The sequence below is a fragment of the Myotis yumanensis genome, unplaced genomic scaffold (assembly GCF_028538775.1).
Source record: "Myotis yumanensis isolate MYYU_CA2020_CCGP unplaced genomic scaffold, mMyoYum1.0.hap1 SCAF_2, whole genome shotgun sequence".
NCBI classification, from domain to species: Eukaryota; Metazoa; Chordata; class Mammalia; order Chiroptera; family Vespertilionidae; genus Myotis; species Myotis yumanensis.
Window position 1 is genome coordinate 16,375,195 of NW_027223753.1, and position 25,847 is coordinate 16,401,041.

The 25,847-nt window shown below is 53.4% G+C and overlaps 1 protein-coding gene across 2 annotated transcripts; it reads right to left on the reverse strand.

The window, feature by feature from the left end:
• Positions 1 to 300: 300 nt before the first annotated feature.
• Positions 301 to 25,626, reverse strand: CRYBG2 (crystallin beta-gamma domain containing 2). Of its 2 annotated transcripts, XM_070404433.1 has the most exons (20): positions 25,028 to 25,622; positions 17,038 to 19,570; positions 16,582 to 16,629; positions 16,379 to 16,491; positions 16,103 to 16,232; positions 14,270 to 14,409; positions 13,327 to 13,453; positions 13,084 to 13,119; positions 12,606 to 12,742; positions 12,323 to 12,449; positions 11,889 to 12,028; positions 11,669 to 11,795; positions 11,022 to 11,054; positions 10,783 to 10,895; positions 6,640 to 6,769; positions 5,009 to 5,148; positions 4,515 to 4,638; positions 2,676 to 2,834; positions 585 to 744; positions 301 to 488 (listed from the first exon to the last, which is right to left on the reverse strand). In XM_070404433.1, the coding sequence occupies exons 1-20, from the start codon at positions 25,612 to 25,614 to the stop codon at positions 400 to 402; spliced, it is 5,193 nt and encodes a 1,730-aa protein (XP_070260534.1). In that variant the 5' UTR covers positions 25,615 to 25,622; the 3' UTR covers positions 301 to 399. The 2 variants fall into 2 exon arrangements, with proteins under 2 accessions (XP_070260534.1, XP_070260535.1); XM_070404434.1 differs by lacking the exons at positions 301 to 488; positions 585 to 744; positions 6,640 to 6,769 and having other exon boundaries at positions 2,748 to 2,834; positions 25,028 to 25,626.
• Between the last annotated feature and the right edge of the window lie 221 nt (positions 25,627 to 25,847).

Genomic DNA, 25,847 nt, shown 5'->3' on the forward strand with positions numbered 1-25,847 from the left:
GTTTCTCTCTCATTGATGTTTCTAACTCTCTATCTCTCTCCCTCTCCCTCTCCCTTCCTCTCTGTAAAAAAAAAATCAATAAAATATATTAAAAAAAAAAAAAAAAGTCCACACTCACCAGTTAGTAAGTCTGGACCCAGGTCTCCCTCTGGTGGCAGAGGGAGGCCTTACATTCGAGCCCCAGACAAGCAAGCTGGGAGGGAAGAAGTCAGCCTGGATGTAGGGTGATCAAGGCAGGTGAAGGAATCCTCACCCGACTCCCAAGTACCCAGTGCACAGAGAGGAGGCTACCCAGCAGGATATTAGAAAACAATTCATGTTACACAACAACAATAGCAACAAACACTTATAAAAACATTTCATCCCGGAGAAAGCCTCCAGGCCTGGGAGGGTGGGGTGTCAGAGCACATGAACAGTCCAGATCTGGGAAGCCCTGTCCTTGGTCGGCTCCCACAGCACCACATGGTCCCGGTCGTAGCCCCGGCCACCTGGGGAGGAGCAAGAGATGGGGAGACAGGTGGTCAGAGCAAGCTGGGGACTCCCCTGCCCGCAGGTGCCTTCTCCCGCACACATCCCCACCTTACCCTTCACATCCAGGATCCGACCTTCAAACATCTGGCTGCAGATGTGGCCCAAGTCGTTGATGCTCCATGTCTGACGGGGCAGGCGGCTCTCGGCCCACAGCACCACCTTGGAGCCTGCGCTGGGGGGCCCGATCACCTGCAGGCTCATGGTGGGGGCCACCTGAGGCCCCAGGAGGTCATCAGGCACTGTTCCTCTCCACAGGGACCCCACCAAAGAGACACACCCCCGGCACACCCCGCTTTAAATCCTTATGGACTGTGACCTGGGCAAATCTCTTAATCCTCCTAAACATTTGTTTCCTTGGAGATGGGAATCCCCGAGTGCTGGTTGTTGTGAGGGTGAGAAATGATAAAAGGGCTGGACAAATATTCGTTCCTCCAGGAAACCTTCCACAACTGACTCCCAAAACACAGGCTTTCGCATCAGACAAGCCTCCACAGACACACTGATGGGCTGTGTGACTTACAGCCACTTAAATTCTCTGTACTCAGCTTTCCTACCCTGTACAATGGATAGTAAAATAGAAGCTGCCCATAGTACTCTTTAAGGCAGTGGTTCTCAACCTTCTGGCCCTTTAAATACAGTTCCTCATGCTGTGACCCCAACCATAAAATTATTTTCATTGCTACTTCATAACGGTAATGTTGCTACTGTTATGAATCGTAATGTAAATATCTGATATGCAGGATGGTCTTAGGCGACCCCTGTGAAAGGGTCGTTCGACCGCCAAAGGGGTCGCGACCCACAGGTTGAGAACCGCTGCTCTAAGGATTAAAGAGGTGTGCATGTGAAGGGCTTCGCATGGCACCTGGTACGTAGTGTTCCCTTTCATTCTAACTCAAAGACAAACCCTTTTAATAGCCTGTGAGGACCTGCACTCCCATACCCTTTCTGATACCATCTGCTACTTCCTTCTCAACTCACTTCACTCTAGTCATTTAGGCGGCCTTGCTGGTCCCAGAAAATGCCAGGCATGTTCCTACCTCAGGGCCTTTGCACTTACAGTTCCCTCTACTTGGAACACTCTTCCCTCAGGTACCTGCATGGCTGCCTCCTTCGAACGTCATCGTCCCAGAAAGGGCTCTCCTTGTCAGAGCTGCCGATATTTCCTATTCCTTTTACTCGTTTATTTTTTCTCTATTGCAGCAATTTTCAACCAGTGTGTCGCAAGAATTTTTAAAACATGCAATACCTGACTACTTAGTCAGGGGCACTGACCTCCTTTCCCTTAGGTTGTCAAATAAAAAATGACAACAGCCAACACAGCAATAGCCGTCTGGTGTGAATGCCTTGTCTTAAACCATAAATATATAGATCATATAATAGAGTTGCATCTTATTGGTCAGGCCACATAATTAGGTTGCCTTCGATTGGCCAATTCTTGATACCAGAACCCTTATATACAAGTATAGGCACCTGTGTTGTTGTTTTTTTAAAAGTCACTTTGGAGCAAAAAGGATAGGTAATTACTATTATTATTATTTGTTGGTAAATCAATCAAAATGATATCTATTTTTTGTCAGATCAGTAAAACATATTTTTTGGTGTGCCACAGAATTTTAGTAATTAGCTTATGTTGTGCCACGAGATGAAAAAGGTTGAAAATCGCTGTTCTGTTGCATCATCTAAGGTGCTAAAGTATTTCACTCATTTAAGTTGTTTCTGCCCTCCCCACGAGGATGTACGCTTCAGGAGGGCAAGCGTCATTTCTGTCTTCTCAACGCTGTATTCCCAGCACCTAGAACAAGGCCTGGTACGCAATAGGTGCTCAGGAAATGTTTGTGGAGTGAATCTATCGTCAGTACTAGGATCCAAGTTCTGTCACAGGACATCGGAGCTGGGAAGTCCCTTAGAAGCACCTGGTTCAATGCCCTTGTTTTGCAGATGAGGGTCCGAGGCCCAGAAAAGAGGATAAAGTGCCCAGGGGTGGATGCACAGCCTGCATTCTCCACTCCCCAGGGTCCTGGTGTCTGAGTGTGTGTCTCTCTGACCCCGGGTGGGTCCTGTGACTGGCTGGGCTGGCCCTCCCCACGGTGAGTCTGTGAGTGCCGGGGGCCCTGGTGTCCCTGTCTCAGCCACCAAACCAGTACCTGGTTCTTCAGCAGCCCATCTTCGTAGTACCAGACACAGCTACCTCCAGCTCCGGGTTCAGCAACCACCACGCGGCCCGCCTTCATGTCTTCCACGTGGTCTGGCACTGCCAGGAACCCCTCCAGTGCCACATTCCAAAGGCGGAAATAAACCCGGCGCTGGGGAGTGGAGGGAGCTGAGAGTCAGGGCTCCCGGGGCAGAGATGCTCCCCGCTGGGCTCCCAACACCCATAATTCTGGACCCTCCTGTATCCCAACCGCCAAAGCCCTCATTCCTGCCCCTAAACCACCCTTGGCCCTCCTTGAAGTCTCCCCTTGTTTCCCACACAAATTCCAAAGCCCCATCCGGAGCACACATCCACACCCATACAGTCCCATGTCCACAGACACCCGCAGACGTGTGCAGAGAGACACGCTGGCAGACACACCCAAGGTCCACGTGGTTGCACAGAAGTTTGCAGCAGAGACAAACACACAGATACTCAGAGCCAGGCAGACTCACACATCCCAACCGATGCACGGGTCCCCCAGCCTACTCCGCACCGGGCACGTGTGTTTGCTAACAGGATGGATGCATGTAGGTATTCAGACGTGCACACACGCCCCCACTAAAGAGGAACCATGGGCGGCAGACACTGCCCTGTCAGTTATCAGGTCAGGCTCTGCCTCAAATCGGCGGGGGACCTCGGATATTGGTGATGGCCGTGACAGTAACAGAATCACAGCTAGTGTCTGTTGGTGTTTACCCACTCAAGCACTGTACTAAGGGCTTAACATACATTATTTTTCTTCAGTCCTCAAACCAACTCCATCGTATGTATGACCCCCATTTTAGAGATGAGGAAGCTGAGGTCCATGGAAGTACAGTACTTGCCCAAGATTGCAGAGCAAATCCTTGTCCACTTCTCTGGGCCTTTCTTTCCCCGCCTGTAAAATGCGGGCACTGGAGATAGCCTCCGGATTTCTTCTAGCACTGGTGTTCTAAGAGTCTGCGAACGTGGGGACCACACAATATCCTCGCACAAAGACACACGCACTCTCAACAGTGCCACAGGCGCGTGTAGTCATAAACACACACACCACAGGTCACCGACACAGACACACGGTCACAAATGACTGCACAGACACAGAAACACCCTCAGACAGCACATGCACACACACACAGCACCCAGGGCCACGCCTCTGCATTAACACACATGTCAGAAATCAGACACATGGCCAGACATGTGGAATCAGTGCTGCCCAAAGTGAGGTGTGCTTACTACATGAGATAATTTTTAGTCCTACATGGATACACTTACGGTTAAAAATGTAATGGCAGCCCTAGCTGGTTTGGCTCAGTGGATAGAGCTTCAGCCAGCAGACTAAAGGGTCCCGGGTTCGACTCCGGTCAAGGGCACATGCCCAGGTTTCGGGCTCAATCCCCAGTTGGGGGCATACAGGAGGCAGCCGTTCAATGATTCTTTCTCATCATTGATGTTTCTATCTCTCTCTCCCTCTCCCTTCCTCTCTGAAATCAATAAAAATATATTCTAAAAAAAATGGAATGGCAGTAAAAAGATTTTTAGTGGTAATGTATTTATTATATTTCCTATTAATGAAAAATCATCTATCCACATCAAACTCATGATTTTATGACTATTATTTCTTAGGATAAGGATAGAGTAGGAAAAAATGGTGCTGATTTAGAAAAAATATTAAGTAGATAATAGTTCAAGAGGAAAGACGATGTGGCGAAATTGTGACAAAAGCACACAAATGCTGAGTGTGGGAAATACACAGATAGACACACACCCAGACAGGCCGTCATGGACACACTCAACCTGACGTGCTACCCACCTGCTTGATGGGGTAGAGGGAGCCCACCCTCTGGGTCCCGCTGTAGGTCAGCCAGTTCGTGATCTCGCAGCTGCCCACCAGCCACTGGCGGCCCCGGAAGTCGCTGTGTTCACACAGCACCCAGCTGGGCCAGCAAGTGCCAGAGACAGACAGACAGACAGACAGAAAGGTGGAGAAGGCACGAATGTCAGAACTTTCTCCACCTCCCTTTCCCTGCTGCTGGGACTCCTCTGCCTGGGGTTAGGGTCCCGAGGTGAGAGAGGGCGGCTGGGAAGTAGACTGAGGTTTGCAGGGCAGAGGAGGGTCCTGAAGAGCCCCTTCCCCCCTGGGCTGGGGTCCCAGCCTGAGAATCAATGACCCTCCTCAATCCACCTCTCCCTCCCTTCTGGCTGGGAGGGAGCCCACTCTCTGAGTCCCCTCAGGGAAGAAACCTGGAACCAGCCTTCACTTACTAACAGCCCCCAGCCCTCTGTGCCTCCCCCCAACCCACTCACGTGCCCCCCTGGATCCGCACGGACAGCACGTGGTTGTTGAAACCCTCGGCTTGCAGACTCCGCACCTCTCCATTGAGCTCAATCTCCTTCCCCTCGAAGCACTCCAGTCCGTACAGGAAAATGGAGGGCTCTGAAAAGTGCTGGGGGTCCGGGGCATTGGGAAGGGTTGAAACCATGGCAGCCCTGGCCCCAGACTCAGCCCCTTGACTCCCAGGTGGGTACTCAGGCCTTCTTCCCTCCTGAGCTGCACCCCACAGGGCTCCTGACTCTTGCACACTGCTGGACTCTCAGATATAGCACATGCCAGACTAGGCCCCCCAGTGCCCCTCAGCCCTTCTCCCCAGTAAATGGCACTTCTAAGAATAGTATACTAATAATACTGGTAATTATAGTAGTTCTCATATATTTGAGGCTTATCCCAGATTCTGTGCTAACACTTTACCTGATCTCATTCTAACTTCTCAACAACCCTGTAAGGTAGGTGCTGCTATCATCCCTGCTTAGCAGAGGGGAAACTGAGGCTGGAGAAGATTAAACCCCTGAAGCTGGGCTTCAGAACCAGGACTATCTGCCTTCAGAGCCCAGATAGTAGTTGTAAAGAACTCGGACTCAGGAGCTGGGCTGCCTCAGGGAGAACCTGGCTCTGCCTGTTACCAGCCGTGTGACCTGGAGTAAGTCACATGACCTCGGTGTGCCTCAGTTTTCACATCTGGAAAAGGGAGATGGGAATAGTAACAAACCGTATAGGGTTGTGGTGAGGACTGAATACCTTAGTATAGAGTATATGGAGAACCTTTAAAAAAATTATACATATATATAATTTCAGAGAGGAAGGGAGAGAGAGCTATAGAAACATCAATGCTGAGAGAGAACATTGATCAGCTGCCTCCTGCATAGCCCACACTGGGGATCGAGCCCACAACCTGGGCATGTGCCCTGATTGGGAACTGAACTGCGACTTCCTTGTCCATAGGTTGACGCTCAACCACTGCGCCACGCCGGCCGGCTGAAAAGCCTTTTTTAAAGCCGGGAGCACGGGCTTTGAGCATGGTGTGTGCTCAGTGAACCTCAGCTGCTCTGCTGGTGCGGCCACTGCTGGCCCACCCCAGGCTGGTCACCAAGTCCTACAGGCTGAGCTCTTTAATGGGGCCCGGGTCACTTCTCTCCATCTGGTCCAGGACATCATGACTTATTCTGGCTCAATGTCTTGACCCACCCCTGTCTTATAACAGTCTTGTAACAGTATTATACTGTCTTAACCCCACTGTCTTGACCCAGCCCTGTCTTATAACAGTCTTGTAACAGTATTATACTGTCTTAACCCCACTGCCTTGACCCACCCCTCTGCTCCCCGCACGACAGCAGAGCCATCTTGTGACCCTGGGTTTCTTGAAGGTGGGGCTGTGCCCAAGTCATGTCATTGTTCCCAGGACCTATCTTGGCAGGTACTCGATAAATCTCTAGTAAGTTGAACTGGCTTTGAAGCCCTGGGGTTAGGGGGACCTGGGGAAGTTCTGAGGAAGACAGGATCTAAGCCCCAGCAGCCCACTGCACAGTGAGAAGAGGCCTGGGACACCCCCAGCAGCACCTCCTGCCTCAGGGACTGCCTGGAACTGGACAGGGGTACTCACCAGGGGTACCTTCCTGAGGGAGCCCAGGACTGTGGAGGCCAGACAGCCCATGGCTGTGAGAGTGGGGAACTCGCCCTCGGAGAGAATGTGCTGGTCACCCTCAAAGTTCTTCTCATCAAACAGGATCCAGCTGGGGAGGGGGAAGTGGGGACATGAGTGGGTGGGGATTTGAGCCTGCCCAGGCCCCGGGATACGGCAGGGTGGATGCAGACTTGATCATGACCCCCTGACCCAGGGAAGCCAAGGATGAACAGGCACTGCAGCAGCAGAGACTAAGGCCAGACTTTAAAAAGGACTGACTGAAGTTATGCTGCCCCTAAGAAGGGAAAGTTGGTAACATCAAGCAAAACCATATATACAACTAGTCAGTAATCTTATCTCTTGGAATCAATCCAAGGACCCCCTCCAAAAACATAAAATGACACATGCAAACACGACCACTCATTACAGCACTGTTTGCAATGGCAAAAAGTGGAGGCAGCCCGAATGTCCATCAGTAGGGGATTGGTTGAATACACTCAGAATGTGGAGTAGAGCCCTAGCCAGTTTGGCTCAGTGGATAGAGAGTCAGCCTATGGACTGAAGGGTCCCAGGTTCAATTCCGGTCAAGGGCACATGCAGACTTAATCCCCAGTGTGGGGCATGTGGGGGCAGCCAATCAATGATTCTCTCTCATCATTGATATTTCTCTCTCTCTCTCCCTCTTCCTCTCTGAAATCAATTTTAAAAAAAGAAAAGAATGTGGAGTATAATATAGCAGTAAAAAGGAATGAGGATGATCTCTTAAAGATATATAAAGTGATATAGAAAGTTTTACGTAAATTTATGAATGTATATTTACTTATATCTTCAAAATGAAACAATGAATGAGTAAACTAAACAACAAAAATAATCTTCTATAGGGAAGGGAGGGGGAAAGGTGGCAGGGACAGAGACAAAAGCTGATGTCTTTTTTTTTGTTCTTCTTGTTTTTTTAAAGATATTTAAATGTAGCCCGGCCTGTGTAGCTCAGCGGTTGAACGTGGAACCAAGAGGCCATCAGTCAGGGTACATGCTCAGGTTGTGGGCTCCATCCCCTGTGGGGGGGCATGCAGGAGGCAGCTGATTGATGAAGTTTCTCTCTCATTGATGTTTCTATCTCTCTAACCCACTCCTTTCCGCTCTCTCTAAAAAATCAATAAAGTATATATATATTTAAAGACATTTAAATATATATTTATTAATTTCAGAGAGAAAGGACAGGAACATTGTAAATATTTTGTGTAATTAAAAACAATTAAATAAAAATGAAAAATATTCCTAAAGATTAAAATAAATATAAAATAAATGAACCTAACTTTATATCAGAAAATCCACACATGATTTCAGATGCCTTAAAAATACAATATTTTGAATTGTACATGCCGAATGGGATACAGGTGAATGTCCTGAGGACAAAAAGGACCACATAGAAACCTCAAACAGCATTCACTGTTTTTTACTGTTAATAGTAATATTAACATTATAATTTTAAAACATTTAGCATGCAGATTTTGGTCTCTAAATAGTATTTCCTACTAAAAGGAGCCAGAGTTCCTTGGGAAATGGCTGATTCCAAATTGGGGGAGGGGGAGGAAGGCAAAATTACCCTGGAGCATCTTATTGTATCAGAAAAACAAGGAAGTTATTTTTTTAAAAAAAAAACTATTGGGATCATATGAAAAGAACCCAGGAGGCCATTTGTAGGGGTTCCCGTTTGCCAGAAATGGAACAATTTTGGCAGACGAAAGAACAGTGACTCCAATGGATTGAAGTGTTTCAAATACATAAAAATCCATGAGTTCACAGCGATACTTTAAAAAAAATCTTTATTGGTCAGTTTTGGAGGTTGCTAGGGCACCAATTCAGAAATTATTTTGAAAATTTATCAAGAGAAAGGGGCGAACATTCTTCCTTGAGGAAAATCAAACTGCCTTTTTTTGTATAGGTAAACAAATAGATGAAAAGGGAAATTCTTTGTATTCCAGCTAAAATATGTAGAAAGCATAACAAAAATTAAAAATCATCATTTTGGCCCTAACTGGTTTGGTTCAGTGGTTAGAGCATTGGCCCATGGACTGAAGGGTCTCGGGTTCAATTCCAGTAAAGGGCACATACCTCAGTTGGAGGCTAGATCCCCTCTGGGGCTCGTGCAGGAGGCAACCAATTGATGTGTCTCTCTCACATGATGTTCCTCTCTCTCTGTCTTTCGCCCTCCCCTCCACTCTCTCTAAAAATCAATGGGGTGGGGGGAGGATATATCCTAGGATGAGGATTAACAAAAAAGAAAAAAGAAAAAGAAAATCACCATTTTGTAACTTCTAAAGAGGTAATGGATCTAGGCAATTTTCATCAATGGATACTAAAACCATTAGGTGAATGGGAAATGGGAAATCTTATGATGTTGGCATCTTAATATCTTTACAAGTGGGATAAGCAGCCCTAGCCAGTTTGGCTCAGTGGATAGAACATCAGGCTGCGGCCCGAAGGGTACCGAGTTCAATTCCCATGAAGGGTATGTACCTCGGTTGCGGGCTCCTCCCCGGTCTGGGCCCTGGTCAGGGCTCATACAGGAGTCAACCAATCGATGTGAGAGAAACACATCGATGTTTCTCTCTATCTTTCCCTCTCCCACTCTCGGGTGAGAATTTAGAAGAAAAGAAAAAAGTGGGACAAGCAGACACAGGTCTCCTGATGCTATGCAATGAGAAGTACACAAGGCCATCTAACATCCTCAATCTCATCAAGCCTCCCTACCTGCCAGTTTACAGGAAATGTGCAGCACAGAGGAACAAGTTAAAAGACACCCCGAGGAAGCAATCAGCCAAATACAGACGATAGGAAACGTAAAGGACAAATTACGGGTTTTTTTCAAACAAATAAATGGTATAAAACAAAATGAAGAGGAGGGGGCTTGTTATACACTAGAGACCAAATTGACTCAATGCAATGTGTGGATCCTGTTTGGATCCTGAGAAAAACAAACCAAGTTTAACAAGCATTGTTTGAGACGACAGGAGAAATTTAAACATGGACTGAGTATTAGATATTAATTATTGTTAATTTTATTAGATGCTATAATAATTTGTGGTTATATGTGTGTATGAGGGAGGGGTCCTTTCTTATTAGAGATACATGTGGAAGTATTTACCTGTGAAATTTTATGTTGGGCCTGGAATTTTAAATACCTCACTAGAAAAAAAAGGCAGAGGGACGGATGAAACAAGATTTGGGTTCTTTATACTGTACCAACTAGTAGTTTTACATTTCCATTAAAACTTCATTTTTAAAAAAAATATATTTTATTGATTTTTTTACAGAGAGGAAGGGAGAGGGATAGAGAGTTAGAAACATCAATGAGAGAGAAACATCGATCAGCTGCCTCCTGCACCCCCTTAACTGGGGGTGTGCCCGCAACCAAAGTACATGCCCTTGACTGGAATCGAACCTGGGACCCTTCAGTCTGCAGGCCGACGCTCTATCCACTGAGCCAAACTGGTTAGGGCATAAAACTTCATTTTGCTTTGTTTAAGATTGAATGCTTTGGGACAGAATAGCTAATTTTAAGGAAGTCAGAGTAAGGACATCATCCTGTATAATAAAAACCTAATATGCTAAGTGTCCAGTCGTCCATTCAACCAATCAAAGCGTACTATGCTAATGATATACTAAGGCCATTCAACCACTTGCTATGATGTGCACTGACCACCAGGGGGCAGATGCTCCAACTGGTAGGTTAGCTTGCTGCTGGGGTCTGGCTAATCAGGACTGAGCAAGACAGGCCAGACACGCCCTGGAGCCCTCCTGCAGTCCCTCCCCAGCTGGCCAACCTCCCACATCTCTCCCTGGCCCCAATAGTGCACTGGTGGGGTCCCTCAGCCTGGCCTGTGCCCTCTCACAATCCAGGAGAGCTGGTTTTGGCCCAATCCTGCAGGCCAGGCCGAGGAACCCCACTGGTGCACAAATTTGTGCACCGGGCCTCTAGTTTGAAATAAAGGCCCTCTTCCTGCAGCCTGGATTTCCAAACTGAGTGAAACGCTTCAGGGCAGGTTCGTCCTGTCTCTGTCTCCACACTCACCCCCAGCACCTCCAAGCCTCCTCCCTCACCCTCTCCTACATCCTCACCTGCCACCGTGCACTCGGCAGGACTGGGGCTGGAAAGAGGTGGGCAGAGAGGCCTGGTCATCCTCGAAGGAGATGTGGTCTCCCAGGAAGTCGGGGCCCGAGAAAAGCTGAATCTGAGGGCAGAGACGGGAATAGAGGAGAGTGAAGGAGGGGCGATGGAGTGAGCGGATTGAATGGGGAACAGGGAGAGAGATTTGCATTGAGGGAAGAGGAGGCTTAGGGCCCCACCAGCTCCTCACCTTAGAGATAAAGTGCAGGTTTTGCTCCTCGACCTGAAGGGAAAGACCAAAGTTTCAGAGCTTAAGGAGGGTACCAGCCGCTGCCCTCAGTGCCTCTGGTTTCAAAACCCCCAACACCAGCTAGGCTAGCGTGGCTCAGTGGTTGAGTGTCAACCTATGAACCAGGAGGTCATGGTTGGATTCTGGGTCAGGGCACATGCCTGGGTTGCGGGCTCCATTCCTCCCAGTGTGGGGCATGCAGGAGGCAGCCGATCAATGATTCTCTCTCATTGTTGATGTCTCTATCTCTCTCTCCCTCTCCCTTCCTCTCTCAAATCAATGAAAAAATAAAATAAAATAAATTCCCAATCCCAGCCTTAGCTCTCCCAAGTTTCAAATCTGCATTAGCCTCGCCCTTCTCCGAGGCCTCGCCCCCTCCGCGCAGCTCCGAGCAGGGTCCCTCCGGCGCCAGAGCTGAGGTGGGCGCCTCCCAGACTCCAAGCACCACCCTCCCAGGGGCCCCAGACCCCAAGCACCACCCTCCCAGGGGCCCCAGACCCCAAGCACCACCCTCCCAGGGGCCCCAGACCCCAAGCACCACCCTCCCAGGGGCCCCAGACTCCAAGCACCACCCTCCCGGGGCCCGGCCTTCGGCCACCGCACCGCACCTGCAGCACCGGCTGAAGCGAGGCGAGGGCGCTGTTGCCCGCGCCCCAGTCGTCGCAGTTGCGGTACACGCCCTTCTCCAGCACGTACTGCTCCCCGGAGAAGCCCGCCTCCTGATAGGCCACCCACCTGCAGAGGGGCGGGGCGCGGGATCAGCGGGGCGGGGCCGACCTCCGCTGGGCCCGCCCCCGGCCCGCCCCCGGCCCGCCCGCCGTCACTCACACGCCGCTGAGCACGTGGATCGCCTGCGTGTGCGGGCCGTGTCCCGCCAGCTCCACGTCCGGCAGCGCCTCGCTCACCTCTGCGCTGTGCCCCTCGAAGTCCACGGCCTCAAACAGCACCACGGCCGGGTCCGCGAAGTCCTGGGCCCCCGGGACAGTCAGGCGTCTCCCGCCCGCCCACTGAACCCCCCGGGGGTGACCAGACCTCAGGGAGGCGACCCAAGGGACTTTGGGGCGAGGTGGCCAGTATGGCCTGGGGAAAAGCAGCAGGAGGGAGAGAACTGGACCTGGGGACACTGCAGGCGCTCTGGAGAGCAGGGAGATGGAACATGGATTCTTCTCTCAACAAATTGAAGGGGGTGGGGGGAGGGGGGTCAGTGGGGAGGGTATGGCTGTGGCTGGAAGCAGAGGGATGGCCCAGTTGCCCTTGCTTACCGTCCGGATGACCCGCAGGGAGGTCAGCGCCTCATCATAGCCTCCCCAGTGTGACCAGTCAGGGTATTCCCCCTCCTCCAGCAGATACTGGTGGCCCCGGAAGCCTTCCTTCTCATAGCCAACCCAGCTTGGGGCGGGCGGAGGCAGACAGACAGACAGTCACAGGAAGCCCCTGGATATGTAAGACAGCTGCCCCCCCTCCCAGGCGGCCCAGATCACTCCCCCGTCCCAGGGCAGAGGCCAGCGGGAGGATAGGGTAGAAGGAAGGGTCCCGGGTCCTCACCAGCCTCCAAGAACTCGCAGGGACCCCACAGAGGCCAGGCGGGGGCTGTGGCTGTCCTCCGGCTGCTGGAGGTTGTAGATGTCTCGGCTCACTTCCCAGCTCTGGCCTTGAAAGCCTGGGGCCTCATACACCACAGCCTGGGGGAACGGGATGGTGGCGTCTGTGTGGGGAGGGATCTGGACCCAAACACACCCAGCCAGCCCAGGAGGGCTCTGCCCAGCACCAGCCCCTAGCCAGGCCCTCCCACGCCCTCACAGAGCTCCAGGCCCTAACTCCCATCTCTTCTCTGACCTCTGACCTGGTTCTTACACATCAAAAGCCATTACCCAGTGAATCCATCAGGTTCCGTCCTCCAAGCCCCAGCTTGTGGCTCCTAGGACCCTCCTCTCCTGTCCTCCAGTTCAGGCCAAATAGCCACCACACACATACACAGAACCCACCCAAAGGCCCTTTTTGACCCAGAATCCCAGACTCTTACCTTGGGCTCCCCTGGCTTCTCCACTCTTGGGCAGCCCTGCAGAAGAGACAGAGCTGAGCCACCAGCCCAGAGGTGGGGGAAGGCAGATGGGGCTGGTGGCCTAACTGAGGCTCCTAAAAATGGCCACCACCACCCCCCCCCCCCCCAACCTCTCCTCCAATCCCATTCCCAGTAGGAGCTCCCAGGCCCTGCCTCTTCCCTCAGACTGCAGGACAAGGCGACTTGGGGCCACCTATTCCTTACCAAACTCAGGGGTTTCAAGGAGCCCACGCTGGGGTCTGATGTACCCCAGTCCTTGGAGGTGGGGTACTCTCCAGGCTCCAGGATGCAGGGAGTGTCTTCAAAGAAGGGTTTGGGGTACAGCAGCCACCTGGGGAGGCAGAGAAGTGGCTGAACCCCAGATACCCAGGGATACAGGCTGGTGGATGGGAGAGAAGGTTTAGAGAGAAGGAGGTTTTGAGGGAGAGGCCTCTGTCAAGGGGACTCTGGAGGACACTTCAGGCCCCCATCATCCCGAGCAGTAGCCACTCCATCAGTGCCCCTTCCTCTGGCCTGGCCCTCCCTCCCTTCACACAGCAGCTGGAGAGTTCTTTCTCATGTGCAGACCTGCTTAAAGATCCCCAGTAATGTCCTGTTGGCCTCACAACACAATCCAGCCGCACAAAGAGGCCCTTCGGTCTGTCCCCTGCCTTCCTCCTGGGCCTCACAACTCCCTGTTTGCTGCTTCCTCTGACCAGACTGAATTTTCAAAGCTGAGATCTCTCACCGCTGGGCCTTTGCAAGTGTTGTTCCCGTTTCTAGAGATACTCTTCCCCTGTTCATTCAATCAACAAATATTTAGGGGCCTCTATCCCATGCCAGGCTCTGCTTCAGGCAGGAAGGACTCTGAGCGAACTATACACGCACAACCCCTGCCCTCAGGGACCTATTCTTCCGGGCCAACTCCTCCCAGCGAGGCATCCCCTCCTCCAAGAAGGCTTCTGTGACTTCAGGCTGGTGTGGTGCTTTTCTGTGCTCCCACAGCTCCGTGCTCCCCCTCCTGGAACCCTGAACTGCCGCTCTCTGCTTATTTCCCTGTCCCCACCAGTAGACTGAGCACTTCTTGAGGCCAGGAACTGTCTCCTTTCGCCCAGCACCCAGCACAGCGAATGATAAATGGAGGGATTCCAGAACAGCCCAGACTCACAGTCCTGCAGAGACAGTGACAGATGCCACCTGCAGGGGCCTCTTCAGGCTACGGGGGTCCTCCAAGGCCTGGGTCAGCTTCACGTGCTCCCCCTTGAGACCCTCCTCGGAGTACAGGCTGATCTCTGGGGTAATGTAGTCCTGCAGAAGAGGGGTGAAAAAATGAAGTGTAAAGCGCCACCCCTCAGAGACTACCCCCTTCTGTACCTGCTTCCCCAAGTCTGCCCAGCCGGGGCTCCGGGGGGCTTCTGGGAAAACTTTGTGACTGTCTCCCAGAAGCCAGGAGATAACTGGGATGTATTCTTAAGGTTGACCAGACAACCCAAGACCAAAGCCCATGCTGGTCCCGCCCTGAACCTTGGGGATCTGAGACCAAAGTTCTCAGCAAGAGCCTGCCAAGTGCCATTGCCCTCCGCCTTCACTCTGGTAACCCGGCTTCCAGCTGGTGGAGGGGTAGACGGGGTGGACAGCTGCTTCTGGAGGTCTAACTTTGACCATCCTTTTATGTACGATCCCTGCCTCTGTTCAGACCTGGAATACACTGAGTGTCCAATGCTGGATTAATCAAAGGAATCCAGGTCCACCTGACTTCAAAGCCCCTGTTTTTCTCTTGTACCTCATTACCTCCCACACAATGATGACTTTATTGTGAGAAGATCACAATAAACTGTCCACAAACGTTTCTGTGTTTCTGGAGAGGCTTTGAAAACACCCCTCCTTTGCATGGTTGGGCTACTGCCCTAGTTAAGAATCATCAGCTCTCGCATTCTCTTACCAGGAGGGCTGCAACAGCTCTGGACTGAGTTATTCCTCCTCTCATTAAAAACGAAACAAAACAGCCCAGCGGGCGTGGCTCAGTGGTTGAGCATCGATCTATGAACCAGGAGGTCATGGTTCAATTCCCACTCAGTTCATGATCCCCAGTAGGAGGTGTGCAGGAGGCAGCCAATCAATGATTCTCTCTCATCATTGATGTTTCTCTCTCTCTCCCTCTCCCTTCCTATCTGAAATCAATAAAAATATTTTTTAAAACAAAACAAACATCTGATTGGCCCTGCTTTCTCTTCTGGTTCTCCCTAGCAGCCAAGATGGTTTTGTCAAACTTAATTTTGGTAGCTTGTAGACTACCACTTCACAAATATGAAACTGTAATATTGACTATGCCTTTACAAACCACACACCCCTCCCTCAAAATTCAGAAGTGCTCCTCAGCTGGAAATCACAGCCCTTCCTGGTCTTCCTGCCTCTGGGATCCCTATCCAGTCTCTTCTCCTGGCAGCCAGAGGGGTGTTTATAAACTGCTAATCTGATTATATGGTTTTCCTGCTTCAAACCCCACTCTGAGACCCTAGCCTGACGCAGAGTCCTGCAGGGCAGAGGTCAGTCTCCTCCAGCCTTCACTGCCTGGCCTGGTGGCTGGCACACAGCAGACATTAGGAAGCGTGCTTGAGCCAATGAATGAACAATCATCCAAGGCACCTTGGATCTTACTGTGGGCCTAAGAGCCCTGGGCTCTGAGGGGAGGGGAGCACCCATATCCACCCCACCTATTTCTGCTATTTTAACGAGTTCTTCTCCAGAGGCAGCTCAAACTTCCTCAGGCTGCTTTCCCACGCTGGGGCTTGGCCCCTGCCTGCCCCTGCCTCCCCAAGCCAGGCTAGCACTCCCCAGTTGGCTCCAAGGTCTGGAATCTATAGGTGAGTCCATAATAAGCCCCCTCTGCCCCCTACCCAGTACGAGTTGGAATCTCTGTCCCTGAGATTCCAACTCCCCGCTGACGGCCCGGGCCCAGGGGGACGGGGCAACATCTGGCTCCCAACCCCAGCCCGCTCACCCGGATGGCTCTCCTGAGGGAGCCGATGCTGTGGATACTCCCCGCGGCCACCGCGGCTCTGAGCTCCACATCTCCTTCAGGCAGGACCAGCTTCCGGCCCCGGAACTCTGGCTCTTCATACAGCGCCCAGCTGTGGGCAGAGACCCAGGGTCACTGGGTTGGAGAGGATGTGCCCACAAGGCAGCATCTCTGGGTAGCTCAGGGGGGTTCTGCCAGGTTGGCCCGGGCACTTCTCGCTGTGCTTGCTGCCCCGGGTTCCCAGCACTCTGCACTCACCAGCCTCGGACCACTCTGATGGAGGCCACGGGGGCCCAGCTGGAGGCATCAGCAATGTCTTCCCAAACCTCCCTGCTGCTGCCTTGGCAGCCAGGCTCTGAGAAGAGGACCACCTGGACAAAACGCAGAGGGGGGTCCTCAGGCTCTGACTTGAGCTCCCACCTCCTGCTGCCCCTCCCACACACTTGCCCTCCACCCCCTACCTTTCCTGGCCTGGTGTTCAGCTTGCCCTGGGTCTTCAATGCCGGGCTCTGGAAGGGAGGCAGTGATAAGAAGTTTAATAGGTTGCCTGCTTACTATCTCCCACCACCTGCCATCCCAGGCATCCCACCTCCTCCCTGTTAGCCTCCACCCCCACAGAGGGCACCACACTTGTCCCAACCCACCCTGTCCAGGAGCTGGCCCCCTATTACTCCCCTTCTCCAGCTTCCAAGAGATTGGAGCCATTACAGCCTTTGGAATCAACCGTGCAAACCTCCTCTGTTTGGACAGGGAAACCGAGGCCCAGAGAGACGTGGCTTGCACAGGATCACACCAAGCCATGCCTCAGGCCCAAACTTCTGTAGCTGAAGACTCTGCCTCCTAGTACCATGGTCCTCATGCCTTCCAAACCCTGGTGAGGCCTGGCACCCTCCCTGGCCACCCACGGCCTCACTCACCCAGCCCTCAGGGGGCCTGGCGCACGGGGGCTTCTCTGGCGGCGACCTGTCACTGCAGAGCAGGGGCAGCTGTCCCGGCACCTTTCTGAGCCCTGGTGCCCCATGGGGAGGCAGAGCGGACAGTTTTGTGCCTAGTGATTCCGAGGTGGGGGCCTCCTTGGTGGCAGACACCATACCCCCAAAGAAAAGACTGCCTTCAAGACGGGAGGTGGGCCTCGTGCCCGCCTGCCGCTCTGGCCCTGGCTCCGGCTGGGAGCCCTTGGCATCTGTGACATGCTTCTTCATCATCTCCAGAGGCGAGTAAGAGGCCTGGGGGGGCCTGGGAGGGAGGAAGTCCCAGGAGGGCCCGGGCCCAGCTTTCTCCTGCCTGCGCTGGAGCTTCTCATCATCACTCAGGTAGGGGTTCTCTGGCTGCTCCTCCTCCTCTTCCTCCTCCTCCTCCTCCTCTTCCTCCTCCTCTTCCTCCTTTTCTTCCAGTGCTGGCACCTCCTGGGGGCTGGGTCCCAGCACCCAAGGCCTGGGCTGGTCCTCCTCGATAGGAGGCAGCGTGGCGTACATGGCCAGGTAGGAGGAGCGGGGGGCTCGCGGCAGCCGGTGGGTGCGGAGGATCTCAGGGGGCTCCATGCTCCGCAGAGTGTCCAGGAACATCTCCAGGTCAGCTGCCAGGACCAGCTCCTCCTCCTCCCTCGATGGCTCCGGGAGCATCTTGTCTTCAGTGGGGCCAGGGATAAGCCGGGGCTCTTGGCTGGCCTCTGCTTCCATTGGCTCTGGGGCAGAGGGGCCTTCTGGGCTGGGGAGCACTTTGCCCACTGGGGAGGAGGGAGCAGGGAGAACAGCAGGACCCTGGACAACGTTTTTTGGGGTGGGAGATGAGACGGGGCTCCCTTCAGAGCCCTGGACAGCCTTATCCTCCTGGGGGGATGGGATAGCAGGAGCAATCAGGCCCTGCGCAGCCTCTTCCTTGGTGAGGGAAGCGCCAAAGCTGCCTTCACTACCCTGGACAACCTCCTTTTGGGTGCTAGGCCTGTCTTCCGGGCCCTGGACAACCTTGGTTGGTTTGGGGGATGGGGCAGCAGGAGCACTAGGAGCCTGCACAACCTCTTTCTGGGTGGGGGAGGGGTCCGCAGGAGCATCAGGGCCCTGCACTATGTCTTTCTGGGTGAGGGAGAAGATAGGGACATTTTCAGGGTCCTGAACAACCTTATTCCTTGGGGAAGATGGAGCAGAAAGATTGTCTGGGCTAGAGACAGCCTTTCTTCTTGTAGGGGATGGGGGTTCTCCAGGGACTGTAACAACCTCACTCCTTACCCTGGGCATGATGGTGGCAGCAGGGGTATCTGTGAGCTCTTCCCTTTTCACAGAGGGCAGGGCCTGGGGTCCCCTGGGATCCAGAGCAGGCTGGGCCCTGGGGTGAGTGGGCACCACAGGCTGCTCAGGAAGGTGGTCTAGGCCCAGGGAGGGGTTATGGATCTGGATTCTGGGAGAAGAGGGTACTAATGAGCCGCCCTGAGAGGTGTGGAGAGGGAGCTGGGTGGGGTTGGAGGCTTCCTGCACCCTTGGGACCTTATGGGCCTTGGCACCCAGAGCTTGGCCCTGGTCTTGGTCTGGATGGACTACAGGGGCCTCTTGGTTCTGAGGTGGGTGAGCACCCTCAGGGATGCCTGCAGGGGCCAGGGCAGATCTGCCTTTTGGCTCTGTTGTCCCCGTCTCAGGCAGCTGCCCCAGGGCTGTGCCCTCTGTACTGCCCAGACCTGGACTCCTTGGCACAGAAGCCATGGGCCTGGGAAGCCGGCTACTGAGCAGTTCCAGGGCCTGACTGCGGCTGGGCGAGCCCTCAGGCCTGTGGCCCACCACCACTGCCCGGACAGCATGGCGGCCCCTTGGCAGGGCCTCGCCCGGGAGCACTGGCTCCAAGGTCACAGAGCTGGTCACCTTTCGGTCCACATGCCCGCCTACCACCACAGTGGTCCGCACGGTGCGCGTCACCTGCCGCTCCTCACGGTTCACACATGGGTGGGGGCTTGGCTCACGGGGCCCCGGCAGGGGCACCAAGAGCTCCGTCCTGGCCATGGCTCCCAGGCGTGATGGCTCCGTCCTAGGGTCTTGGGAGCTGCCATCACCCTGGTCCATAGCCTCTTTCAGCCTCCTCACCAGCCTTTTCTCCTTGGGGGGTAGTGTGTACTTCTTGGAAAAGATGGGCCCGTGGCTCTGGCAGCTCTTGGAACCAGCCCCAACCGGGGGGGCTTGATGATTCACAGTCTCTTCTCTCCTTGCAGCGAAGCCATTGACTTTCTCTCCACGGGGGCTGTACGCAAACATCTCCTCCTGGGGGGCTTCCATCCGGGCGTCCGACACCAGGGACACCTTGTGAAAGTGATGCCTCACCTCTTCCTTGGCAGGGGGCCGCTGTCGCCACGTCAGCCTGGCACTCACCACCCGGGCCTCGGCCCGAGCTGGGGACCCACCTGCCTCCTCCATGCTGGGCCCCAGCAACCTGTCCTGAAGTGTCCTTGGCTCCCTGTGGCCCAGCTCCCTGCAGATGGTGCCAGGAAAAAGAGAGGCAGGGTCAAGGGTGTGCGGGTGGCTCCCTGTAGTACAGAATAACTACCTCTGCCAAGGTCAGGCTGGGTACCCTCAGGCAAGTCACATGACCTTTTGGACCTTTGTTTCTTCATCCGTAAAATGGGCATAATGCTCTCAGCCCTCTCCCCACTTTCAGGTGATCCCCTATGCCACCGTCCTTCCATGGGTGAAGCTATGGCCTGAGCCTGGATGGAGAGAAAGGCATATGGTCTGACCCACTGGTCTATGGATGGGGCTGGGACTCTAGTCCTCCAGGAGCTCCAAACTGGAAAACGAGAAAGCTAAAAACTAGGCAATTGTTCTGACCCTGTTCCTGCCATTGGAAGGCAAGGCAAGGCAAGGCAAGGCAAGGCAAGGCAAGGCAAGGCAAGGCAAGGCAAGGCAAGGCAAGGCAAGGCAAGGGAAGGCAAGGGAAGGCAAGGCAAGGGAAGGCAAGGGAAGGCAAGGCAAGGGAAGGCAAGGCAAGGCAAGGCAAGGGAAGATGGACTTTGGCCTTGAGCAGAGCTGGGTTTCCCCTGGCTCTGCCACTCACTAGCTAGATCACCTCGAGTGGCCACTCTTCCCCTTCAGGTGTCAGGGCTCCAAGCAACAAAATCTATAATAATAAAAGTGTAATATGCTAATCAGACCAGATGTCCTTCCAGACGAAGCTGAGGTTGAGAGGGAAGCCCTGGTCCCAGGTGCCAGAGGGAAGCCGGTACCGGCAGCCAGGGGAAGGAAGGCCTACTCTTGCACGAATTTCATGCATCAGGCCTCTAGTGTTATAATAAGAGTATGTGCTTCATAGGGTTATTGTCAGGATAAAATAAGAGAGAAAGAACAAAAACTCATCTTATAAACTAAAATGCTGGCTCACAAACTTCGCGGTGTCCCCTGGGAGAACTGTGAGCAAACACCAGCAGGTGTGCGTGTGTGTACTAGCACCAGCACGTGGCGTGACCTTCTGGTACATCTGTGGGTCTTAGTGAAACTCCCCGGGACCCAGCACTTTGGACTCGCATGCACTTTCCCTCAATGTTCTCCTCTATGAGTGTTTCCCCCATCGTACAGATGAAGAAACCAAGGGCCAGAGAAGAGGAGTGACTGGTCCAGGGTGATGCACCTGCAAAATTGCAAGCTGAGGTTTAGCTAAGTCCATGACTAGGCATCTTCCCTCCTGGCCCCGAGGCCAAGGCTCTGAGCACATCCAGCTGTGCCTACGGTCCTCTCCCGCAGAGCGCATCTTACCTTCCCTCTTTTAAGGTCTTATTTCTTCTCTGATCCTCCTTGATCTCTGGGTCTCCAGTACCTCCTTTATTAAATAGGGGGGATAATAGCAACTGTCTGAGGGGACTTCTAAGCTCCCTAGGAACTCTCTGGTGAACCTGTTTTAATAGTGACAGCAGCAACAACAGCCGTCTGTTGAGGGCTTACTCCGTGCCAAACGCCTTGCTAACTCCTTTACGTCCATTGCCCTATGGAATCCTCAAAAGAACTCCATGCACTTGATAACTCCTAAAGAGAACGGAATTAATAAACTATGAACAAACATTCCCGTTTAGCAGATGAGGGCGGGGGGAACGTTCACGAGGGTTAAGAAACTTGCCCAGAGTTACACAGTAGCAGAGGCAAGTCTTGAATGCCAGCCCTGGGTGCTTAATCACCATATACAACTCCCTAATGTGTTTACCTGGCCGACTGAGATGCAATGGTTTGGAAATGTGCTTTTAAAGGGGGTTACAGCCCTGACTGGTTTGGCTCAGTGGATAGAGCGCCGGCCTGCAGACTCAAGGGTCCCAGGCTTGATTCCGGTCAAGGGCATGTACCTTGGTTGCGGGCACATACCCAGTGGGGAGTGTGCAGGAGGCAGCTGATCGATGTTTCTAACTCTCTATCCCTCTCCCTTCCTCTCTGTAAAAAATCAATTAAATATATATTAAAAAAATAAATAAAGGGGGTTACAGCAGGCCTGGAGGGGCCATCCAGCCCCCACTCTGACTTCCAAGTCACACTGACCAGGGCAGCTGACCAGGGCAATCTATTTTTAGGCCCCAAGTGAAGTCAACCTGTTCATCCCCAGCCTCAGGCCCAACCTGTCTTCAGGTCTGCTCCTCCCCTTCACTAGGCATCCCTTAGACCACTATAAAGGAAGTGAAGACCAGAAATGGACCCATGCCCCCAGCTCCCCTCCCCCATCTCTATCTTCCTCTCTACTAAGCTGGTGGAACCCAGAACTTTGACCCTGCCCTGTGGCCCTAGCAGTGACTCAGGTTTTATGAGGGGCAAAGATGAAAGGGGCTGAGGCCTAGGGAAGCCTGGCCTGACTCAGGGACCGCTGGTAGCTATGACAGCATGTGGCCTGGCCCGAGACAGGGTCTGAGTGGCCCCAGAAAAGCCTTGTGTATGGGAAAGGTGGTGGGCTGAGATGGAGTCCCCATCCTTTCCCCAGGCAGAATTCCTGAGAGCAGGACACACTCAGACACCTTAGGCCCTGGATTCCTAGCCCTTCACTGAGGCCCTGACCCTCTCCCTCGTTCTCACTAAGGAGCCCCCTTTCTTCTAACAGAACCCCTGTCCTTGCTGGGATTTCCCCCACATGGAGCTTCACCCCCTCACTCCCCCTGAGACTCCTCTTCATTTCTGAAAAACAATAATAGCAACTACTATTTGCTGAGATTCCCTGTCCCTAGTGGCATTAATAGTAAGGGGCAAAGCCAGGGTTCTAAGTCATTTATTCGTTCATTCACTCATTCACTTATTCATTCATTCAATGCTAATTGTGCTAGGTGATGCCCTAGTCCAGTGATGGCGAACCTATGACACGCGCGAACTCATTTTTTTGGTTGATTTTTCTTTATTAAATGACATTTAAATATATAAAATAAATATCAAAAATATAAATCTTTGTTTTACTGTGGTAGCAAATATCAAAAAATTTCTATATGTGACACGGCACCAGAGTTAAGTTAGGGTTTTTCAAAATGCTGACACGCCGAGCTCAACAGGTTCGCCATCACTGCGCTAGTCCCTGATTAGGTTCATCCAAAGCCAACTTTCCCATGAAGAGTCCAGGGAGTCCAGGGGTCAACAAATTACCATAAAAACAGGAACCACATTTGGAAGGCCCCCGTAGGCTTTGGCAAAGCAACAGGAAATCCGCTTCATGGGAAGCCATTGGTAGTCAAATTAGATATTGTCAGTGACCTCCCAATAATCAGAATGCAATGCCTCTCTCACCCCAACCCAGCCCCTGGACAACACCCCTGACAGACACTCATTCCACAAGCATGCGGTCACTCGCTTCTGCTTGCACACCTCTAGGGACAGGGAGGTCACCATCTGACAGTTGACCTGACCAATCCCTGGATAGTCATGACTGCTAGAATGTTCCTCACACTATGCTGGAATCTGCCTGCATATAGCTCCCCTTTTTGTCTTTGCTTTGAAGACACACCCCAATGACCCAGGCCAGCAGAAGTGCCCGTTCCCTCTCTTCTCCAGGGCCCCATCTCAGAAGTGAATTGGTTGGCAGGGTAACCTGTGACCTCCACACAAGGTGTGGGGCTGGGAAGGGAGAGGCTGAGGAAGGGGCGGAGGGGAGTGTGGGAAAGAGCCTTGTCTAACCCAACAAGTCCTGGATTCTCCCCGCTTACCTGTGAGTCACCCCCAAACTAGGCCAAACCAGTCTACAGGCCAACATCCCACAAACACATGCTGCGTCACACCGGCACACACCGACACGCAGCCAGCCACCGGCACAGACCCAGGGAGTAGCACAGGCACAAAAACACAGACACTTACTAGTATGTTGACTTACACAGTCAAACACACAGTCAGAGCTACAAACACTCAAGAGACACAGCAACACACCAGTCACAGCCACGATGGCACAAGCACACATTCATAATGTACGCACACGGTCAATTCACAGCCTACAGTCAAACACAGACACACAACCTTGAATGCATAGGCATTCCCACTTGCAGGCCCAACTGTGTCCCGCCTCCCCACCCCCTATATTTGCCAATCCTGCCCCAGAAACCCTGGGAACATAGGAGGAGGATGTCCCTGGAGGTCCGCTTCCTCCTCTCTAAGGGAACCCTAGCCTCCCGCCAGAGTCTGTCATTATCCACCTGGACCTGAAATAGCCGGGGAGTAGCAGGTACAGCCCCAGCCCCCCAGCTAAACCTATTGCTTCTGTCCTCTCTCCAAGGCCTTTCTCCTCCAGCCCTTCCCTCACTCGGCAGCCCTCTCCCCGGCTAGGTCACCGAGCAGATCTGAACCAGCCAAGCTCCCACTTCTCCCTCCTCCTTGCCGCAGGACCAGTTACCCTGCCTCCCATCCAGAGGCCCGGACATCCCTGGCACAATGCCGCCAAATCCACCTCCACAGGGTAGAGAAAACCCTGGAGTCCGCACAGCAACCACACTCAACCCTCCCCTGTCTGCACAGGGCCAACGAGGCCTCTGTGAGAGGCAGAATAGAGAAATGATTAGAGCACCGGCACCGCATTCAAATTCAGGCCCCTCGCTTTCTGGTGGACTTTGAGCAAGTGATAGAACCTCTCTGAGCCTCAGTTCCCTATTGTAATCAGGGTATGGGGGTGTGGAGCAGGAATAGTCCTACTCCATGGGCTGTTGTGAGGATGAAATAGGATTATGTTTAGAAAACAAACCATAAATGACAGCCACCACCACATTAGGAACTTTTCAGAGCCCTGTGTGAGGCCCAGTGCCCCAGGGCCATATTCACCTCTTTTCAGGTGAGTTTTAGGGAACCTACTCTTTCACCTCTGAGCCCACCAAGCAGATTTGGGAGAATCATTTCAAAACACATAAAAATCGAGGCTTGGGAATCTCAGTGCCCGTTCCTGTGGCCGCTGACACAGAGCCTGGTAGGTAATTATTGCTGCGACTGAGGTGTTATTAATAAGCATCACTGCTATTTTGGCAGCCCATCTCTCTGGAGTTCAAAGCATGATCCTGTAACTACCTCATCTCCAGCTACCAAATCTACTGGACAACTCAGGGACCAGAGAGGTTAAGCAATTTGCCCCAGGACACCCAGCACCTTGACTAGTGCCTATTCCCAGGTGGGTTCTGTGGTCGCCTGAACAGAGCAGGGGGTGGTGGGTGTTGCTGAGGAGAAGGTGACCCCTCTCCCAGCCTCTTCATGAAGGCTCTCCCCCTCCTCAGATGGAGGGGGGAGGAGAGCAGCAGTGGGTTCCGGAGGTAGGCTGTGGGTGAGGGAAGGGAGAGGAACGCAAGGTGAGTGGGGAGGGGATGGCAGAGCCAGTTCATGCTCAGGGAGCTGAATGAATGGGCCTGGAGTTGAAGAAGTCTGGAGGTGCGGCAGAGACCCCAGAAAGGGCAGCCAGGCTAGTTCTTCCTCCCACGGCCGCCCCACGTGGGGACGGACCTGTACTCACCGTGTGTGTTGGGACCCAGGTGTCCAGTGGGCCTGGATCTCCTGCTGCTGGGCCGTGCTCTTCTGATGCCGTGGGGCTCTTAGCCGGGGCTCCTGGGGCGGGTCAGTTGGGCACCCCGTGATGGGGCGGGGCCCCTGGGGAGGACCCAGCCAGGCCCTGAATTCCTCAGGGCAGAAGGGGTGAAGAGCTGGTTGGGCCGGTTTGGGCTCCCCACCCTCCTCCCCAGGTGTCAGCCCACGCCCCTGCAGGATGACAGTGATGTGGTAGCGGGTCTTCCTGGCAGAGGTTCGCTCCGGTAGGATCTGGGCTGGCTCTGGCAGTGCTGGCCCTGGGGTGGCAGGCTTGCCCTTTGCCCGCTCTGCCTTGGGAAAGGACGCTGGGCGGGGCAGCATGTCTCCCACGGTGCTGGGTTGCTCAGGATTCAGAGGGACCTCTGGGGCCATGCATGGGGGTTGCAGGCAAGTGCAGTCTGGGGTTTCCTGTTCCAAATGCCCAGGCACCGGCACTGGGCATGAGGGGTGCCTGGCACCAGCGGGGTCTGCTGCCAGTGCTGGGCTCTCCAGCTCCATGGAGGGATAGTTGGCCATGTCAGAGGCACTGCCCACAGCTGGCCTCTGGAGGCGCCCCAGGGGCTGAGCGAGCCCTCCTGAGCTGTGTCTTCGCTTCCAAAGCCAGGAACCTCGGCTCCCTTCCTGAAGGTCCCATTCTGAGCGGCTCTGGGCTTGGGTCTGAGGGAAAGCAGAGGCAGGGGCCTAGTGACAGCATCTTCCCTGCCCTCCAGGTACCTCATCACCCTGACTACCCTCCTTGCACAGGAGAA

Excerpts from the sequence above, each read along its gene's own strand:
- CRYBG2 (XM_070404433.1), bottom strand. The coding sequence starts at position 25,614 with ATGGCCAACTATCCCTCCATGGAGCTGGAGAGCCCAGCACTGGCAGCA. Across the intron at positions 14,410-16,102 it reads CCCTCAGGAGAGCCATCCGG|GACTACATTACCCCAGAGAT; the intron begins GTGAGCGGGCTG and ends CCTCTTCTGCAG. Across the intron at positions 2,835-4,514 it reads CCCTCTACCCCATCAAGCAG|CGCCGGGTTTATTTCCGCCT; the intron begins GTGGGTAGCACG and ends TCCACTCCCCAG.